The sequence below is a fragment of the Rhinolophus ferrumequinum genome, chromosome 27 (assembly GCF_004115265.2).
Source record: "Rhinolophus ferrumequinum isolate MPI-CBG mRhiFer1 chromosome 27, mRhiFer1_v1.p, whole genome shotgun sequence".
Taxonomy (NCBI): Eukaryota; Metazoa; Chordata; class Mammalia; order Chiroptera; family Rhinolophidae; genus Rhinolophus; species Rhinolophus ferrumequinum.
This window is the reverse complement of record NC_046310.1, coordinates 25,220,953-25,239,722: the sequence shown is the minus strand read 5'-3', so window position 1 is coordinate 25,239,722 and position 18,770 is coordinate 25,220,953. Positions and strand designations below refer to the sequence as shown.

Below are 18,770 nucleotides of genomic sequence, written 5' to 3'. Positions count from 1 at the left end.
GTGTTCAATCTTAGTTGTAGGGGGCGGGACCCACCATCCCTTGCGGGACTCGAGGAGCAGAACCGGCACCCTTGTGGTTGAGAGCCCACTGGCCCATGTGGGAATCGAACCGGCAGCCTTTGGAGTTAGGAGCATGGAGCTCTAACCGCCTGAGCCACTGGGCCGGCCCTACACTTGATTTTTGTGTGTTGATTTTGTATCCTGCGACTTTGCTAAATGTTGTGTGATATACATTTTGCTCTGTGCTTAGAGACATTCATGTTTATTCTTGCAGCACTTGTGACAGGTCTTAGCGCCATCATATTTTCTAAGAGGTTGTCCCTGAAATTATGTATGACAATTTTCTTTGCTCAAGGTTATGCTCTTTGAGGAATGGGGGGGGACTAGGATTTGAATTTAGGTCTAGTCTGACTCCCAGGCCCAGCTCCTTTTCACCCTGCAACAATATTTCACGTCTGTGACATCTAGATATTTGAATGCGCTGGTACCATGTGGCTTCCCAGGGTTTCACTGGGACATTTTTGTGTCATCAGGTTTCACAAAGACGTGAATTGGCCAATGGTACCCTTGGCCAAAACAGACCCAGGAGTAAGGTGATAAAGAGAGTGGTGTTTATTCCAGCTTAAGGACAGTCACTGTGTTTCCAGCTCCCTCTGCAGACGACTGTGAACACAGTGGATATAGCCGCAGAATTTAGTCCACTTGGCCCACACTGTCCTTGCATGTTCGCTGTCGCCAAAGCTTCTTGCCCCTCCTCTCTCCCACAATGTGCTGCAGGAAACCATTTCTGTACGGCCAAGGAGCTCACAGAGGAGATCAGATCTTTAACATCCGAGCGGGAAGGGCTGGAGGGACTCCTGAACAAGCTGGTGGCGCTGAGTTCCAGGAATGTCAAAAAGCTGAGAAGTGTTAACGAAGATTACAACAGGCTGAGAAGGGAACTGGACCATGGGAAAGCGGCCTACGGTAAGAAGGCACGACGTGGCCTCTGGAAATATTTACGGTACTTGTGTAGTGTGTAGTGTGACTGGGCAGGACGTTCTGTGCCTGTGTGAACTCACTGTGAAGGCGACCTGGAGCACACAGCCCTTTTCCTGCAGGAGCTTTTTGGCAGGAGCCTTGGCAAATGGGGTAGAATTACTTGTCAGCTTTTGTTTTGCGATCACATGTGACATCTTTTCTTTTTCTCTCTCTTCTTCCTCCTCCTCTCCCTGGACTTGCTAATTAATGGCCTGTGATCATTGAGAGCAATCTCTCCCTTGGCACAGGCCTTGAGAATTTTTTCTGTGACAATTCTCTTCCTTTCGTTCCTTGGCTCCGGTGATGAAAGCAGGCTGACTGAGAAAACTGAGAAAGACCAGGAAGTGGCTGTTCTCTGCGTGAACTTTTCTGAGAGCTCCTCTCCCCAGGAGGAATGATACAGAAGATACCAGGGCTCCTCAGCCAGAGTAGCTGCGTGGAGGAGGAGTTCAAGTATTCTTTTTTTTAAAATTTATTTTATTTTTTATTATAGTTTCAGGTATACAAAACAATGTAATAGACGTTTATGCCCCTCACAAAGTGATAACCTCCCTCCCCCGATCTACAACCCCTCTGACATTGTATGTAGCTGTTACAGTTCCACTGACTCTATTCCTTATGCTGTACTCCATTTCTTGTGACCATATATATATTAGTTGACATTCATTGTTATTCAGCTTCAGCTTCAGGTGTACAGTGCAGTGATCAGGCATCTACATCATCCCTGAGGTGGTCTCCCTAATGAGACAAATGTCCATTAGATACTCTATAAAATCTTTACAATATTATTGATTATATTCCCCAAACTGTCTTTCGTATCCCCGTGGCAATCTTGTAGTTAAAGTTCTTATGTTCTTTTCCCATTTCCGTTTTGAAGAGTAACTGAGGTCACCTTGAGGTTTGCTCTCTGAAGATGCCAGTTCAGTCCCAATTGGTAAAGTGAAAACTTACTTCTTAAAAAAAATGGAAAGAATTTATGATGATTCAGTTTCTAATATGCAGAATGAAGTCATAAGAAGCAAATTCAGATTTAAGATACGAAGATGCTGGAACCTGTTTCTTTACCAGTAAAATGAGAAGAATAGTATCCATATCATAGACTGATTAAATGGTACACGTCGAATGAAGTCACTTATAAAGATCCCGAGATATGTGCATGTGTGCACGTGTGTGTACACGTGTGTGCATGTGTGCTGTTGCATTTCCCCTAGGACCTAGAAGTTGCTGAAGGGCAGAGGTCATATGTAACATATCATGGTCCCTACATAAATGTTGTTTACTAGGACTGTGTTTACAAAGTATGCTTATTTAAAAAGAAATAAGAAAAAATGGGGGCTTATTAGGTAGCTACGATTGAAGGAGGACTATTTGAAAACACTCCACAAATTAAAGTAAATGAAGGTTACTACTTAAAACCAAATAAAGAAAAATGCAATCAGCTAGCAGAAATTAGGCATCTCATTTCACTATGAATAAATTCTGTTTTAAAGTATTACTAAATGGTGTAGAGAGTTATTTGAATTGTAGATGGGGTGTTCACTTGCTTTTGGGTCTTCTTAGCAATGGACACCCCTAAGTTGACTCAGCAACTCAGAGCCGCCTTTTTATTCACTTTTTCCCAAAGCCTTGTTTTTGCCGAATGTGAACTGGATACTGTACATTTGAACCTTGACATATGACTGTAATACTGAGGAACGACAGCACACTGCTCCATGATGTAACTAACACTGTGGTTTATCAAGTCACGTTGTATATTTTAAGTGAATTTTTGCTGCAGACTTCTAGAATGTATAAACAATAAAAACTGTGAAATTTCTCATTTATCAACACACAATTTTTGGCCCCCAATGGGGACTCTACCATTTCTAAGCATAAAGAACATGTGAACAAATTTGGACAAATTTAGTAAAGCAGCATTTTCACTGGAGCAGTTGAGCTCTTGAAAACCATTACTATCTCCTTTAAAGAAAAGAGCTGTTCAGTAGTTTTTAAACCTCGTCATTGTCCCTTCACGAAGTATTTTGAAAATGATGAATAAAACATAAACAAATGGAATGAGAGGTTGTCACCGGGGATGGGGCTGCACTGCAGACGGCTCATTAATGTTGGGAGCGCGCTCTTGGTGTTCCACCCGTGGATTTTGCTGCATCAGCTACCCTTTCCCGATGCTTTAGCCTGGAGCTAATTTTTAACCAATCTGAGACGACTTGGCTGTGGGTGAACCAAATTAATAATCTTGGGTTGGTGAGAGTGTGGGAGACACACAAATACATAAATAATGAATTCCGTAGTAAGTTCAAGCTTTTCTCTACTGGAGTAATAAAACTAGGTCAAAGTCCATATGCTGTCATTTGTTGGGTTTGTGAGTTAAAAATTCAGAGGGAGCTCCATGCTCAAGTTTAAATGTAGAGCGAATACAAAAGAATAGTATGCATTTGCATGTGTGTACCATGAGCTGACTCTTTTTGATCTTAGATAAAACATTTAAAAATAAGACTATTTAAGAAAGGAGCAATATATAGTGATCTTAAAAAACAGGTTGGATTTCTAGCAGAGGTTGCAGAATGCGTCTTTCGGAGATAAAGGCAAGTCAGGGCTGGACGAGCAACTCCAGGATGGTCAAGACCCAGACTCTTTTGTCGGGTCTGTCTGCGTCCCTCAGCATGTGTCGTTTGGCCCAGGATGGCCGACCCACTTACATGTCTGTCCAAGTCCACACGGGTTCTGGTCCATAGCAGAAAGCAAGCTTTGCAGTCAGGGTTGTGCTCTAACTCCGATACAAGGGAAGCAGTCTCACTGACAGGAAGTAGACAGGATGACTCATCACACATGACATTGCTTTGCCAGTCCCTGACGCCTTGTGTCTCTGGTTACACTGTAAGTCCACTGAGGTCAAAGCAGCATCCTTGTTTCATTTGTGTCACTGCAGTATCCAGCAGATGTCTTTAAAAACAGTAAATATACCATAAGCATTTGTTCCTGTGTTTCCCCAAAAATAAGACCTAGCCGGACCATCAGCTCTAATGAGTCTTTTGGAGAAAAGAATTAATATAAGAGCCAGTCTTATTTTACTATAATATAAGACCTGGCCTAATGTAATATAATGTAATGTAATGTAATGTAATGTAATATAATATAATATAATATAATATAATATAATATAATATAATATAATATAATATAAAAGACCAGGTCTTATATTAATTTTATCTCCAAAAGACGCATTAGAGTTGATGGTCCGGCTAGGTCTTATTTTCGGGGAAACACGGTCGTTGACTGGGGCTGGATGTTAAAATGAAACAGGAGTCCTTTCTTCCTTTATTTTCAATTACAGACCCAGATCTTGAATCTTCTTTTTAAGAACTCATTTCCCAATCTAATGAGATCTGTGATAAGTTTGGTAGTCTTTCAGGGAAGATGCTCTAGTTGTCTGAGGCGGATGTTCAGATTGGGGTGTCAGCAGACAGAGCAAAGTAATGAAAATGGACTGAACTATGCCAGCGTCCTCTCAGGCAAAGGGACACAGAAATCGTCACAGGCTCTGATGACTTCTGTCACAGTGACACGTGCTCTCTTATGAGGAGGTGGGGAGCTGCTGCTTTGCCGTTCCCCCTCCCCACCTCCACTGTTCTTAAGACTCCAGGAGAACCTGGCTGGGTCCTGAACAATTTTAAGTGCAGTCAAATAGAATAAAGAGCTAAATCTATCTCTCAGCCTCTCAGCACTTAGGGAGATTAATGATAAACTTTTAATTATTGTGGATTTCGATGGTTTCTTTAAGGGAGGGTGGGATGAAAAAACGTCAGTAACTCTTTTATAGTTTGTTACATCTGCTTTTCAGAAAACAGGCAGCCCTGAGGTTTACATAACGTTTTCCATATTTTTTTTGGTAATCTGTATTGTACTTTATTAATACTGTCGATTTCGCACTGTAACTCAGATAAAGGAAGCAGACGTCAAGGGGAGAGACTTAATCACAGAATAATCAGGGCTAGAATTTTAAATAGGACATCATTAGTATGTTAATGAATTTTCCCCTTTCTGCCAGCTGCCTGAGTGGAAAAATACTGCAGATGTAGCTCAAAAACCCTGCTGGGTCTGTGGTCCAGGGAGCTATTGGGAACCCATGTAGAAGATCCTTCAAATATGCAAAGGGGTTCTCAGTGCGAATATCAAGTGGTAAAAGTTTGTTTTTTCTGGGAGTGACCAGCAGGCTGTGTCCAATTTAAACTCACTTGTCTTCAGTGAGTGAGGAGAAAGTGGAAGTCAGATGGGGGCTGTTCAGGGCTGATGAAGTTGGACCGGAGTCAGGTTTTAAATTATGGCTTAGAGTTAGTCCCTATCTTTCGCTTTAGATTGGAAAGGCCACATGTCCACAGGGACACTCCCTGCTCGGATTTTTGGACTTACTCATAGTTTTTGAGCTTGAACTAGCGGATAAAAGGAAGTATGATGTCCTTTAGTGAGTAATCAGTGTCTTTAACTCTGAATTCCATGGGTGAACCTTCTTTCAGAGTTACCTCACACTTACTAAGCAAAGGGTTTCAGTTCAGAGATCCCGTGCTTTACAAGTTCTGCATATCTAGGTAATAATTCCCTCTCCACATTTATCAGATATATTTAGAAGAAATTTTCGAGAAAAATTAGAAGAATAAAATCTGTCGTTTTTTTTTTTCTGGTGGGGAGATAAAATGGAGAATTGGAAAAATATATTTCAAAAAAGATATAAACAACAAAATTAACAAATAAAAGTAAAATTTAAAAGTTGAGACAGAAGGAAGTGCTAGTGACAAGTGTTAATTATTTGGTTGAGAATATGATGTGATAATGAGCTTCCTAGCAGCCAAAGCAAAAAAGACAGTTGAAGCATCATCCGCCTTCCTCGAAAGCAAACTTACAGCACAAAGGTTTCAAGGATGTGGAGTGGGGTCAAGTTCTTTTTTTTTAAGTTTTTTATTGGGGAATATTAGAGAATGGTATGTTTTTTCCAGGATGTCAAATCATTGTTTTTCAATCTCATTGTGGAGGGCGCAGCTTACTGGCCCGTGTGGGACTCAAACCAGAGACCTTGGTATTACGAGCACTGCGCTCTAACCACTGAGCCAAGCGGTCACCCAGGGTCAAGTTCTTAAAGGCAATTTTTTTGAGAGTCCAATGGAAAGTCCCGACGAACATGTTTATAACAAATACAAACGTGCTTTTCATATGGCTGTTACCAGCCGTCTCTGGGAAAAGAATTAGGGTTCATGAATAGACTGGGAAAGTGTATATGAATTTCAGATCCCATGGGTTTGTACATTTTTTCCACCAAAAGATCCAGTTTTTCAGCCGGTTCTTAAAGGAGTCACTCTGACTCTTAAAGGAGTTTCCCCAAGTTCAAGGAGCAATATGTTAATGGATCAACTGTGGAAATGAGTTGGTAAGGGCTTGAGCAAATGAAGCTGAACTATGGAACCTGCCCCTGACCTGACATGATTCGAAGATGAGATGTAGAGCCTCAAGGAGTGGAGGAGGCCACATTCTGTAGGCTTACCAATGTTACTTCCTTCCTCCGAGCTGTGGCTGAGACCTGCATACTGGATGACTTAGCTCTCTTTGGGCCAGATGGTGACAAGGCTCTAAATAACCGAGGACCAGGCTGTTTGTCTTGGAACCAGAAGAGTGTTACAGGGTCTGTGTGTGGAGGAACTTGGATTATATGTGACATACGCAGTCTGACAATTAAATTCGCAAACTTGTTGCGACGATGTTGCTATCCTTTTTTGACATCAGAGGGATTATTAATTATGAATTTGTACCAACTGGACAAACAGTTCACCAAGTTTACTATTTGGAAGTGCTGAAAAGGCTCCATGAAAAAGTACTTTTAGCCAACAATTCATGGTTCTTGCATTATGACAATGCACCAGCTCACACGGCACTGTCTGTGAGGGAGTTTTTAGCCAGTAAGCAAGTAACTGTATTGGAACACCTTCCCTACTCACCTGATCTGGCCCCCAATGATTTCTTTCTTTACCTGAAGATAAAGGAAATATTGGAAGGAAGACATTTTGGTGACATTCGGGACATCAAGGGTAATACGACAGCTCTGATGGCCAGTCCAGAAAAAGAGCTCCAAAATCTCTTTGAAGGGTGGACTAGGTGCTGGTATCGGTGCACAGCTTCCCAAGGGGAGTACTTGGAAGGTGACAGTAGTGATATTCAGCAATGAGGTATGTAGCACTTGCTCTAGGATGAGTTCACGAACTTAATTGTCTGACCTTGTGTGTGTGTGTATAATGAACTTTTGGAGGAAAACAACTTTTTCAAAATTAAAAAAAAAAATTTTGTCAGGATTTTCCATGGGCTGAGCTTTCGCATCTCTAATCACTCATCTTTGGTTCAATCATTAATTATTATACCAGGATCCCAGTTCAATACAAATTTGCATGTTTAATTTCTTTCCATGGTTTTTGTTCTTCCAAGCTGTAACCTTGCATCACTATTAGTATGGTTATTTCTCTTTAGCGACTTTTGCCTGTGAGTTTCTAAGCTTGAAATTTGCAATTAATTTCTGTCCTCTTTTATTAAGTAATGATGACAGACAGTTCTTTTGGGAGGCGTCTCCACAGCAGCGTAAAAGGCCTCTGTTAGGATGTAGGCGGCCTTTGTTTAACTTCAGTTCTGTTGTTTGCTCATGTTGCAAACATGCCAGGTATACAGACTTCCCAGTGTGAGGTTTGATGAATAAATGGTCTTTACAAGTCATGGAAGTGTCTCTGCCTCTCAGTTGCCTCTTGGATGACACAGCGGAAGCAGATCTCTCAGTTTCGTTTTCGTCCACCCGTCCGTCATTTCAGAAGGCTTTTATTGAGCACTTGCAATATGTGAGGCAGCCTGCGAGGACTTCCTGGTCCAGAATGAATCAGACAGTCCCTGAGGCTACTGTCACCATTTCCTCTAGTCCCTTCCGGTCGTGAATCCCCATGATTCTATACAACTTTGTTCATTTTTTTCTTGTTCTCGACTATTTTTGACCTCTTTCTCCTCTTTTTATCCTTGCCACTTTTTGGAAATCCTTGCTGGTGTGTCTTCCTTCTCCATCGGTCTCTGTTTGCTTTCTGTTCGCCCTTAATGATACTCAGTCACACATCCTGAGGTGGAAATCCCAAGAAGACTTCCTGGATTTCAGACGGAGTTGCAATGGGCAGTTTTTTTGACATGCAAATTGCATTGGAGCAGGAACTTGATTCTGTGTGACAGGGTGGGCACCTGTGACCCGGAAGTGTCTCAGATGTTCTGCTTTATAGCTCATTCTCGGCAACTAGTCCTTCTACGTTTCATTTGGACTCTTGGCTTTTGAGAACATTGGTGCATGTGTACACACACACACACACACACACACTAAGCACTCTGTGTGTGATTCCTACGGGAGCCCACGGGACGTGGTGTGGGTGAGGGATTTCTTGTCGTGTGGGCCATGCATGGCAGAATGTTTCCCATCTGTCAGGGGCTTTGTGCAACTCTTCCTCCCACCCCCATTTTTAAGTGTCCCTGGGTGGGGGGGTAGCATTCTCAGCTAACAACTTCAGCATTGGGTTAGGATTTGTAAATAGATCGCTATGATTATGATTATTAGAACTTAACTGGAATTAGTAGAACTTAATGCTTTTAATCATATTATCTTTTATATGGACGCTGAGAGGTTTAAAAATGAGTTCTTTTAAGGTTTGTCCTTCCTTTGCTCTTTACTGCATAGATTCAGTGTGTATTGATTGGACCGCTTGCTGTGTCACAGATTAGCTGTAGCTGTCATGGGTTTAACATGTTCTTTCCCCTGTATGTTGTCACTTTCTCTGCCGTGACAGATGTTGATTACTTCCCTCTTTATTCTTAAGTCCTCACTCCGGGCCAGGCACCGAGCTAAGGCTGGACATGCATGTGGTCCTTGAAACCTCTGGACACGGTGTGGTCAATCCCAGCATCGTCTCCGTTTCACAGATGAAAGTGCCGAGGATTAGAGAGAATCTGCGTCTTGTCCTAAGTCACACGGACTCGCGGGGTTGAGGCCAGGATTTGAATCCTTTTTTTCTGGAATTTTACCCCTTACATTGGTTTATGTTCTTTGTGAACTTGACTCCTAGCACGATCATGAAACAAAAGTCTACTAAAAATCACCTCTTGCCAATGTTGAGTGCCCTGAAAGAGAGGTTTCACACATTCTTGAAATTTCTTAGTACACGCTCTGTATTTGATGCCTGAGATGATGATCCACTATCTGTACTTTTGCTGTATCGCGTGGGTCATGTAACTCGATAGGAGGTTCTGTATTCATCAGCCTTCTGAGAATCACATATTTTCTATTAAAACCCAAATCCTTTATTGTTGAAGGGAGACTAAGAGGGACTCAGCATAGTACGGCAAATGAGAAAAAAGTTCAGCTATGGCAGTTGAGTTGGATTATATTTGTTTACTTCAAACAACGTTTTGAATTTTTTTCTAAGAACTGTTGATAATTTTGCTTCCTGTTCTAAAATGCTTAAATGTCAATGCTTTCCTTTGCATTCCTGTAAGTACAGGCATGAGTAAGTAGATGATACACTCTCCAGAATTTCTCTGTTTGCCTTTAAGAATTTGCTAACATGTCATCCTATTGATTACAATAAATTCAACTTGCAAAATGTAATGGCCATCTTTCTACACTACTTGTGAGTAAGTTTTTGAACTTTCACTAAAATAACATTTAAAATATTCTGTAATCCAGGGCTTTGAAGAATTAAGACTGATTTTTTTTTCCTGAGACCAATTTTGTGAAGCTTTGCAGAATTCAATTTTCTTTTTTTGATGCTAACTATGACATCATTTATTCTGTCACAGTTTTTCAGTGATTAATTTTGTAAGAAATATCTTGTTTTCCTCCTTGGCATGGCCATGAATTATGGTTTCCTGCCATTTTGACCATGTACTTCCTTTTCTTTGAAGCTGCCATATGTTTAGTGACCCAAGAGAGACACTACTTATTTGAGAGCTCATCACTTGTTGCTAATTTGATTTTTCAGGTTTTCTTAGCTCTTGGAGAGTAGAGAGGGTGTGGTGGTAAACGTTTTCCTGCCTGATGCTTTGGTGTCCCAGTGTTTGCTGCCCTGGACCCATTGAACTTTTGTGTTTCTGGATGGCCACCCTGCCTCACCCACTGTTTTTCCAGATTTCTGTATAATTGGGGAGGGTTGGATAACTGTAGCAATGGAAAATCCTGAGCCATTGCACTGCAATTTAACATTTATTGCCTGGCAGAAACTGTCAGAAGTTGCTTAAATACCTGCTGACTTGACATCACCAAAAATGTATAAATGAGACACGCTTGTATTTGCATGCTCACATAGTTGTAGAATGTAATTTTGTTTTTCTTTTAACAACATATTTTCTAAAGTCTTTATAACTCATTAACATCTGATTGTGTACTTTGCTTTCAGATTTTTTCATTATAACTAAACTTTTTGATTCTCTTTTCATTTGCCCTGATGATGTTAAATTTCTAGTTATTTTAGCCTATTTTGAGCGTCTCTCTTTCCATATGTGTTACGACTGCTTTACATTGCACGTATCCCTAAATATCACGTTATCCTTCCCTCGGAAAGAACCCAATGCAATTCTATTATGATTTCAGGGTCTACTTAATGAAAGGAAGCCTTACCTTGCTCAGACAATGTGACCGAAATCTTGAGCTTCTTTTGAATTCTGTGTCTGACCCAGCATTTGACTTTGGTCCCTATGTCCCAATTGTATTGGTAAAACAGATAAATTAGAAATTGGCAAATGTCTCTTTGCCCTTCACCCAACCCCATTTTTTTTTCTCACAGACTGAGGAGCAGTGGGGGATGAATACCAAGCTCCATGTCTGCTGTGAGAAAGTTACCAAACACTGCCTGTGTCAACCTTTGGCGGCAAAGTCATTTCCCCTTTAGATTACACAGGAATCCCCTGAAGTTGAAGCTTATAAAATTTCTAGAGTTACTCTAGTAGATTTGTTTTCAATTTTTAATTTATTCAATGAAGAAGAGCATATGCTTCATCACAAGAATAAAACAGATTTTAAAACTGAACAAAAGATGTCCACCAGACAACTTCTGTGACAGAGCTCCTGGTTTCATTTTTAGTGTTGCCGTCAGCATCTGGAGTCTGTGCAGATTTCTAGACACTTGTACTCAGAGTGTGGACACAGCAGTACCTTCTCTCTCTGCCCTCAGCCTTATAGGGCAATAACGAAAACATTGTATCACTCAGTCCTCACAGCTGCATGTTGAGATCAGTTTATCATCCCCATTTGATAGACGCTGAAACAGGCTCAGTGAGCTAGAAAGTTGTAGTTGGGAAGTGAAGAGTCAGAGTGTAACTCAGTGGTATTTAATTCATGCCTCGTTTTTAGTGAGGTTGAACTTGCTACATTTTATGCCTTTGTGGTTTTTTCATTGTGTATAGCCCATGTCCTTTTCCCCCGCTTTTTTTGGGGGGGTCAGAATTTGATGGCTTCCTTATCTTTATGTAATATGGTTATTATCATTTTCCCCTATTTGTGTGTGTGTATGTGTGTGGGGGTGGTGGTGGTGGTAGTGAAATTAATCCATTGTCATGATTAATAGTGGACCACTAAAAGAAATCTTTATACATAATGATACCATGTTGAAATAACAGTTAGAATGAATTTGGAAATGTCCTAAGGACTTCAGGCATAAATGATTTAACAAACAGCAGCAGAGACAGGTCTTTCAATTGAAGACAGTCCGTTTCCACTCCATGCATCAATGCTCTTTGGGCCTGGCCTTGCAAACTAATGTGACACACAGGGGACTGCTGGAGTTGGGATGCTGATGGACCACTTTCACATTTTACCATCCATCTTGGAAGGTGTTCATTTACATTTCCACAATGATTAAGATGCAGGAAAAAAAAAAAGATGCAGAAGTTGAGAACGGCGTGCAGTTCATACCCATTGCCTTTCTTTTTCTGCACGTTTAATACTTCATGGCCCTTTAAAAAAAATCCCATTTTCTTAAATAGAGTCATTAGAAAAACAGCTCCTGCCCATAGGAATGTTTTTCTGCCAAAACATGGTGCTGTTTCCCGGATTGGCAGAGGGTGTCTGTGCGTGGTATGGGGCCGCCAAAGCTGCAGTGTGAGGGAGAGAGGGAAAAAACAGGGTGGAAAGAGGGTATCCCTGTCCTGCAGGAATGCCAGATGGGACAGCCTTTTAAACTGTCACCAGCTTTTCCTGGAGAAGGTTGGGTTTGTAGCAGCTCCCTCCCCTTCTCCACAGACAATAGCACTTTGGGTATGAACTCAAAGGTTGCTTTCCACTGATGATGCGTCATTATGAGAAATTATGGTTTGGGCTTCACGAAGGCACGTCTGCGCCTGCTGCAGCTGTTGGGTGTCAGATTTTCCCACCATTCCGACCATGTCTTCCCACGGATTCTTGCTGCTCCCCATCAGCTTCCACGTTCTTTTCTGCTCCTTTCCTCTGCCTTTGGAACTTCCCAGACCCTCACCCCCCATGTGCCTACTGCCCGCTTTCCTTCTCGGCTTCACCCCACTGCTCACTCTGACCCTCTGAACATCCCACGGTCTCCCTGGGCTCCAATGAGGTGTGGGAAGGCTCCCCACATCTCGCCAGGAATGGCTCCCCGTGGGCGCTGGGTCAGGAGGCCCTCTGGCTGCAGACCGCCCCTGCCCCGGGCTCTGCTGTGTGGACGGACGTTCTGTGTCCTCCTTGCAGCCACACTTACAGGCAAAATCTTTTCATGTTTGTCCTGCCTGGATCTTGACTTGATTCTGTGAAGGTGATCCTATGCCCCCTTTAATGGCCCATGATTATTCATTCCATTTTGCCATGTTTAATGGAATGTTTAGTAGCATCTATGAAGAAGCCTGAAGATTATAAATAACTGCTCTTTGGTATTGAAAGGGTTTTACACAATATGAAATTTGAAGCACATTTTTCTCAGAAGCCTTGGCATTAATATTCATCATGAGCCCCAAAGTGGAAGCCATTATGTTTTAGCATAATGAAGTTTACCATATGTTTCAAAGTCACTTGCAGTTGTGCTTCTCATGATGACAATTAGAAAGGTCATCTTGCCTTGCCAGGCTCTGTTACACATATAAACCAGCCCATGGCTGTCAGTGTGAAATGTAGTATGGCGCTGGTGTGCACATACAAGGCGAAGACGTGATTCTCCCTTTCCCAAAATGAAGCTGTTTACATCTGCTTCCCTAACATGGAACGTGCCTGTTGTTTGGCCACAGATGAAATATGGACATAGAAATAGAAACTTCTAAAGCAAACTCTCCTCTGTGTTCTCAGTGATTAAATTCCATCAGGTTATTTTTCCTTCCATCACGCATAATATGATGGGGTCCCTGAAACATTGGACAGAGAAATTTGACATCAAGACATTGGTTTGTTTGTGATCTTGTTTCTGCCATACTTAATAAAAAATTTGATAATGTGCATTAAAGTATGGGAACAGAATTGTATGTAACTCTCCATATATGGACTGTGATGAAAGGATGAGGAGAAAGTGAGGAGGTGGCCATAAGTCTGGGTGATGGGGCTTCTAACGGCCCTTGTAGGGGGTAAAATCTGCATTAGAACCAGCAGGTTATTCTGGGGAACCTGAAATGTGCCATTGGAGGAGGGGCCACGGGAGCTGATGCCAGAGGAAAATGGTTCTTAGTCTGGCTTGGGAATAGAAATCAAGTTGCCAGAATGGAAATCTTAATATATTTCTATGTATGAATACCCCTTCATTTTCTTCCTTTCTTTTCCTTTTTTTTGTTTCCCAAAATGTTTGTTCTCAATTATGAGAGGCTAAAACTTCTGTATTCAAGCCTTTCGAATTTATAAACATCTATCAATCGATAGGAAAGAGAGATAAGACAGTCTTGGATTCATCAGGGCACACACGTGGTCTCCATAGTTTTCAAGTTCCTGACTTGGGCAAATACCGGAGAAGATTCTGTGGCCCATGAAACATCTGATTGTTGCCATTGGATGCTATTGAATGCCCCGACTTAAAAAGTAATCTGTAATTTAACATGTCTTGGTGGAATGCAGGTACCGCGAGAGCTGCCTCTCCCAGACCCTCGTTGGGTGTGAGCTGCGTGCTGGTACTGTGTCCCCATCCTGGGGTCAGCTATGCCAGAGGCAAAGAATTAGTCCGTGTCCCTCAAGGTGCTTTCTGGGCTAATGAATTGATTTTCGTTATTTATACAATTAAAAATAATCTTTCTTAACTGTGGGGCATAGAAAGAGAGGGATAAGACATTTTAACAGCCATGCTCTACAAATGGAGACCAGAATGCCCACCATGCTTGTGGAAAACGGGCGGAGACCAGCTGCAGCCTGAATGTGACCGGGCGTCTTTCTCCCCCCTTTTCTCCTTTGGCCTGAAGCTGTTCACGTTGTGAGTGTCCCTCCTGTCATCTTGTATTATATTATATCCCTCGTTCTGTGAGATGCTGATAGGACGGACATGTGGGCCTATCGTCAGAGTTACGGTACGTTTGTGTAAAGTCCTCTTTAGATGATGAGTTTTTCCTCAGTATAGATGAGCTTATAGGGATGTATCTTGAAGGACTATTAGCGTATACTAAAGCTCCCGTGCAGCAGTGGTTCTTGCAGGACCTGCCTGCTCTCATTCAGGGGCCTTGGCCAGCACTTGACACTTCCAGTGGGTGTTGAGCACCTCCCAGGGCCAGGCGGTGGGGGGACGGAAGGACGAAAAGGTCGGATGCTGACCTCGAGAATCACTGGTGCGGGAGGCAGACGTACACAGCAAACACGACTCCCTGTGGAGAGGGATGAAATAAAGAAACAAACAAGGGGTGAGGGGGGAGCCGGGGTGAGGACCAGTGAGTGTGTTAGACTGAGCCGTGACTGTCTGGGGAAGCACAGCAGGAGCTGAGTCCCATGGGAGGTGACAGTGGAAGCACGGTGGGGCCATTGGCCAGAGGACAGCACAGACTCTGGGCAGCAGGCCACATTGGGGCAAGAAGGGACCAGGGATCGAGCCCCGGCCCTGCCACTTAAAGATCTCTCTGAGCAACGGTTTCCTCCCCTGAAGCAGAGAAATATGACGATGACATACATGGGCCTCCAAGGGCTGTGCGAGGATGAAATGAAATAATCCACCTGGCAGACTGCTTAGCACCCAGAAACATAATGAGGACACAGTCAATCTGACGTAGCATAATTATTGGTCTGGCTAGATGGAAGCGTCCAAGATGGACAATGATGGCAGATGAAGCTGAAGAAGTGGGGAAGAGCCAGACCACCAGGTACCGTTTTGCCATGCTGGCGTCTTCAAGCTATTTCAGTGGTGGTGGTCAGTCATTAAAGAAACTTACCATATTTTGCTGTATATAATGCTCACCCACATTTTTGTCCCAAACTTTCAGGGAAAAAAAAATCTTTCGTTTTAATTTTTTAATTCAAATTTTTATTTGTTTATATTTATGTACTTGTTTTTTGTATTATAAAGGAATTTTAGCTTTTATTTTTTTAACATATTATGGTACAAAAGATTTTATATAATAAATAATTACAAAACACAAGAAACTTTATGTACTGGTAACAAATTTACGATATTTATGCGTCCTAGGAGGTCAAGAACTCTTCGTCATTGCAAGCTGGTTGTAAGTGCAACAAAACCGATGATCGTATTCCAGGGAATTATTTTGGATATGGATATGGTTACTGATTTCTCCAGTTATACTTTTAACTCATATGCATAAATAAAAGAATTAAAAACATTTATATAGATACAGAATTAGTACTATCCACGTATATGCTCATCCCTATTTTTCCCTCACAAATTTGGGCAAAGACGTGCGCATTTCACACGGCAAAGTGCGGTGACTTCTATGGCCTTGGCTGCCCCATGGACAGTCTTATAAACTAGGAGGTTACATACAGTCTTATAGAAATGTGTCATCTTAAAAAAATACTTCACACCTGTTATGGCTGAGATGGGAATAACTGGCAGTGCCAAGTGTGGCGAGAATGGGGACAATTAGATTTCCCAGCATTGCCGGTGGGATGGAGACTGGCCAAGCCATTCTGAAAGACAGTTTGGCAGTTCCTTATAAAAGCAAATGGTGCACTTGCCATGTGACCCAGCAGTTCCATAGTATTTATCCTATGGAAATAAATAGTTGTGTCCGCACAAAAATGTGTAACACATGTTTATAGCAGTGTCATTCATAATCACCCACAACTGGAAAAGCCCGGTGTCCTTCAGGCTGGTGCCTGAACGGGCTCCCTGGGGGTGGGGCAGTCGTCATAAGAACAGCAGCTGGGAAGAGACTGTGTATTTCCTTTTAGCCAGTTGACTTTGTAGTTCTTGTGTGACATTCAGGTGGAGACGTTCAAGGGACAGCTGGTCGTGAAGCTGTGCAAGGATTGCTGGGCTGACATGTGGTTCTGGGCTGTTATCAGCATGTGGACGATCATTAAAGCGGTGGGGAGAGATGACAGTGCACAGGGAAAGCAAGTGCAGAGCAAAGACGGCATAAGGGAGGCGTCTAAAGGTCACTTGCATGTAGGGGACAGGCCGAGGAAAGGGAGCCACAAAGCAACATGAGGGATTGTGGTCAGAGAAGATGGAGGACAGGCGGGAGTAGACACCCCAGGGGCTGTGGGTGCCCAGGCTTTTGTTCCTTGGGTCCCCATTTCCTGCAGTCCCGTGAACTTGACCCTGGTGATCAACCCTGTGGCTGCCCCGTGGCACGCGGCCCAGCGTGAGCGACCGTAAACACTCGCCGGCCACAGGGTTTGTGCAAATGTTGGAGATGCGACCTGCGCAGGACCCATCAGATCCCCTCGGTGTGACCTGGACCTGGGCCCCCCCCCCCGTGACCTCATTAACCTTACTGGCCTCTCCAAAGACCTGTATCCACATTCAGTCGTATTCTGAGGTCCTGGAGGTCAGGACGTCAGCGTGTGAATTTTAGGGTTACACAGTTAGAGCCATAACAGGTTACTTAATGCTACACTTTATAGTACGAGAATTTAAAATCAGATAATTGTCCAGTTCTCTCCAGGAAGCATCAGGCACAGGAAATAGCCCAGATCCTCAGCGTGGTCCTGTGGCTGGGCCCTCCCCCGTTAGACTGCACCTCACTGTCTCCCGCTTCTCCCCTCACAAGCCCGGAACCTTCCTTGTACCGCAGGCGCCTGTGTGTCCCAGGCTGGTCTGCACTGCCAGGGCTTGTCCCTCACCCTGAGATGGTCCCCCTCAGTTTTACAATCTGTCCTTTTGCCATTTGCGTCTCAGGTTAAGTCCTGCCCCAGGACTCCCTGAGCGTCTCGCTGGAGCGGCCACCCAGCGACACCGGGTCTCATGGCCTGTTTCAGCTCTTGGCAGAGCACTTACCTGCCGCTGGCTTCAGGGCCTCGTTGTCCTTGTCACCAGCGTGTTCCGAGCACAGAAGCTATCCCAGCAGATAATATTGCTCAGATATTTGCTGAGTGAATGAATAAAGTCAGATGAGTTAGGAAAAATCTAAGGTAGCTGGCAGAATCTGGAAGTTCCTGAAGTCCAAGGCCCTTTGTCATATGGGACCCGTGTGGGGAGGCAGCTTGCCAGGGGTCCCAGCCCTGCGGGAGACAGCACTGGGGCTGGCCGGACTCAGGCGATTGGCTTTCTGTGACCGCCATTATTTTAACCAGCAGATGCCATTTTACACAGGTGTGACTTGGAGCCGTGTACAAATGCCCCATTTCTCAAACCCTGTCCCTTTCATGTTGTGCCTGGTGGCTTGGATCATTGCGGGCAGCATTGACGTGCAGCCACTCGACAGTTTTCTGTGCTGCAGGGAACATGTTTTCCAATCCTGCACTGTCTCCATGGAGCAGGCTTCCTATAAGTGTCTGCAGAGGGAACCAGGAACAAATGAGCAAATATTTAAATGACAAGAGCTGACAGTCCTCTGAAGGTAGCCTGGGGCAGTGCTTCTCCCACGTTAATGTGCAGACCTCTGAATCACCTGCTGGTTCTGACTCAGACGGGCTTTGGGGCCTAAGCCCTGACAGTCTGCATTTCCAAAGGCGTTGCTGCTGCAGCTCCTGGCACCTCCCGTTGCAGAGCAGGGATCTGGTGTGTGCTGGGTGGTCCGCCTGCAGGGTCAGAGAGAACCCTGGGGGTTGGCTGGCCGTCCATCGACCTGCAAATGACACATGCACATTGTCTGAAAATGACACATGCAACTTTTGACAGGGGACTTAACCTCTCATGACCTTCAGTTACCACTTCTGTGGAACCTCGGTCTAGATATCAGCAGGTATTACTAGGATATTATTATTAAATACTATTTTAAATATTTTATTAAAATCAGATATTAATCACATATCAATATCAGATATTATTAAATAATATCAACAACTAATATTGTTGAGCACGTTCTGCTTACAGATCCTTGATATACATTACATCTACTTCTGCTGGGGTCACTGTTCCCATTTTACAGAAAAGGAGACTGATGCTCAGAGAGGTTCAACAACATGCCGAAGATGCCTAGTCAGCAACCTGCGGGGCCGGCCTCGGTGTGTACATGCGTGTATGTGTGCACGTGGATGCATGTGTGTGCACACATGTATGAAGTCAACGTATGTAGCTAACTGTGAGCTTGCAGATACTCCTTTGATCCCCAATATAATTGTACCTCTACCCACCATGGCCCACTGATCTCTTCAGGTCTGATCATCATATTCT

At 43.4% G+C, this 18,770-nt stretch overlaps 1 protein-coding gene across 6 annotated transcripts in view; it reads left to right on the top strand.

The window, feature by feature from the left end:
• The window catches only part of DISC1 (DISC1 scaffold protein), a 285,116-nt gene that overhangs the window by 128,477 nt on the left and 137,869 nt on the right, over positions 1 to 18,770 (top strand). For 3 of the 6 annotated variants that reach the window (XM_033099896.1, XM_033099897.1, XM_033099898.1), the window contains exon 9: positions 778 to 966. In XM_033099896.1, coding sequence (XP_032955787.1) covers positions 778 to 966 — 189 coding nt within the window. Of the gene's footprint in view, positions 1 to 777; positions 967 to 1,246; positions 1,548 to 10,859; positions 10,987 to 18,770 lie in introns of those variants that run through there. The other 3 variants (XM_033099900.1, XM_033099901.1, XM_033099899.1) reach the window with 3 other exon arrangements.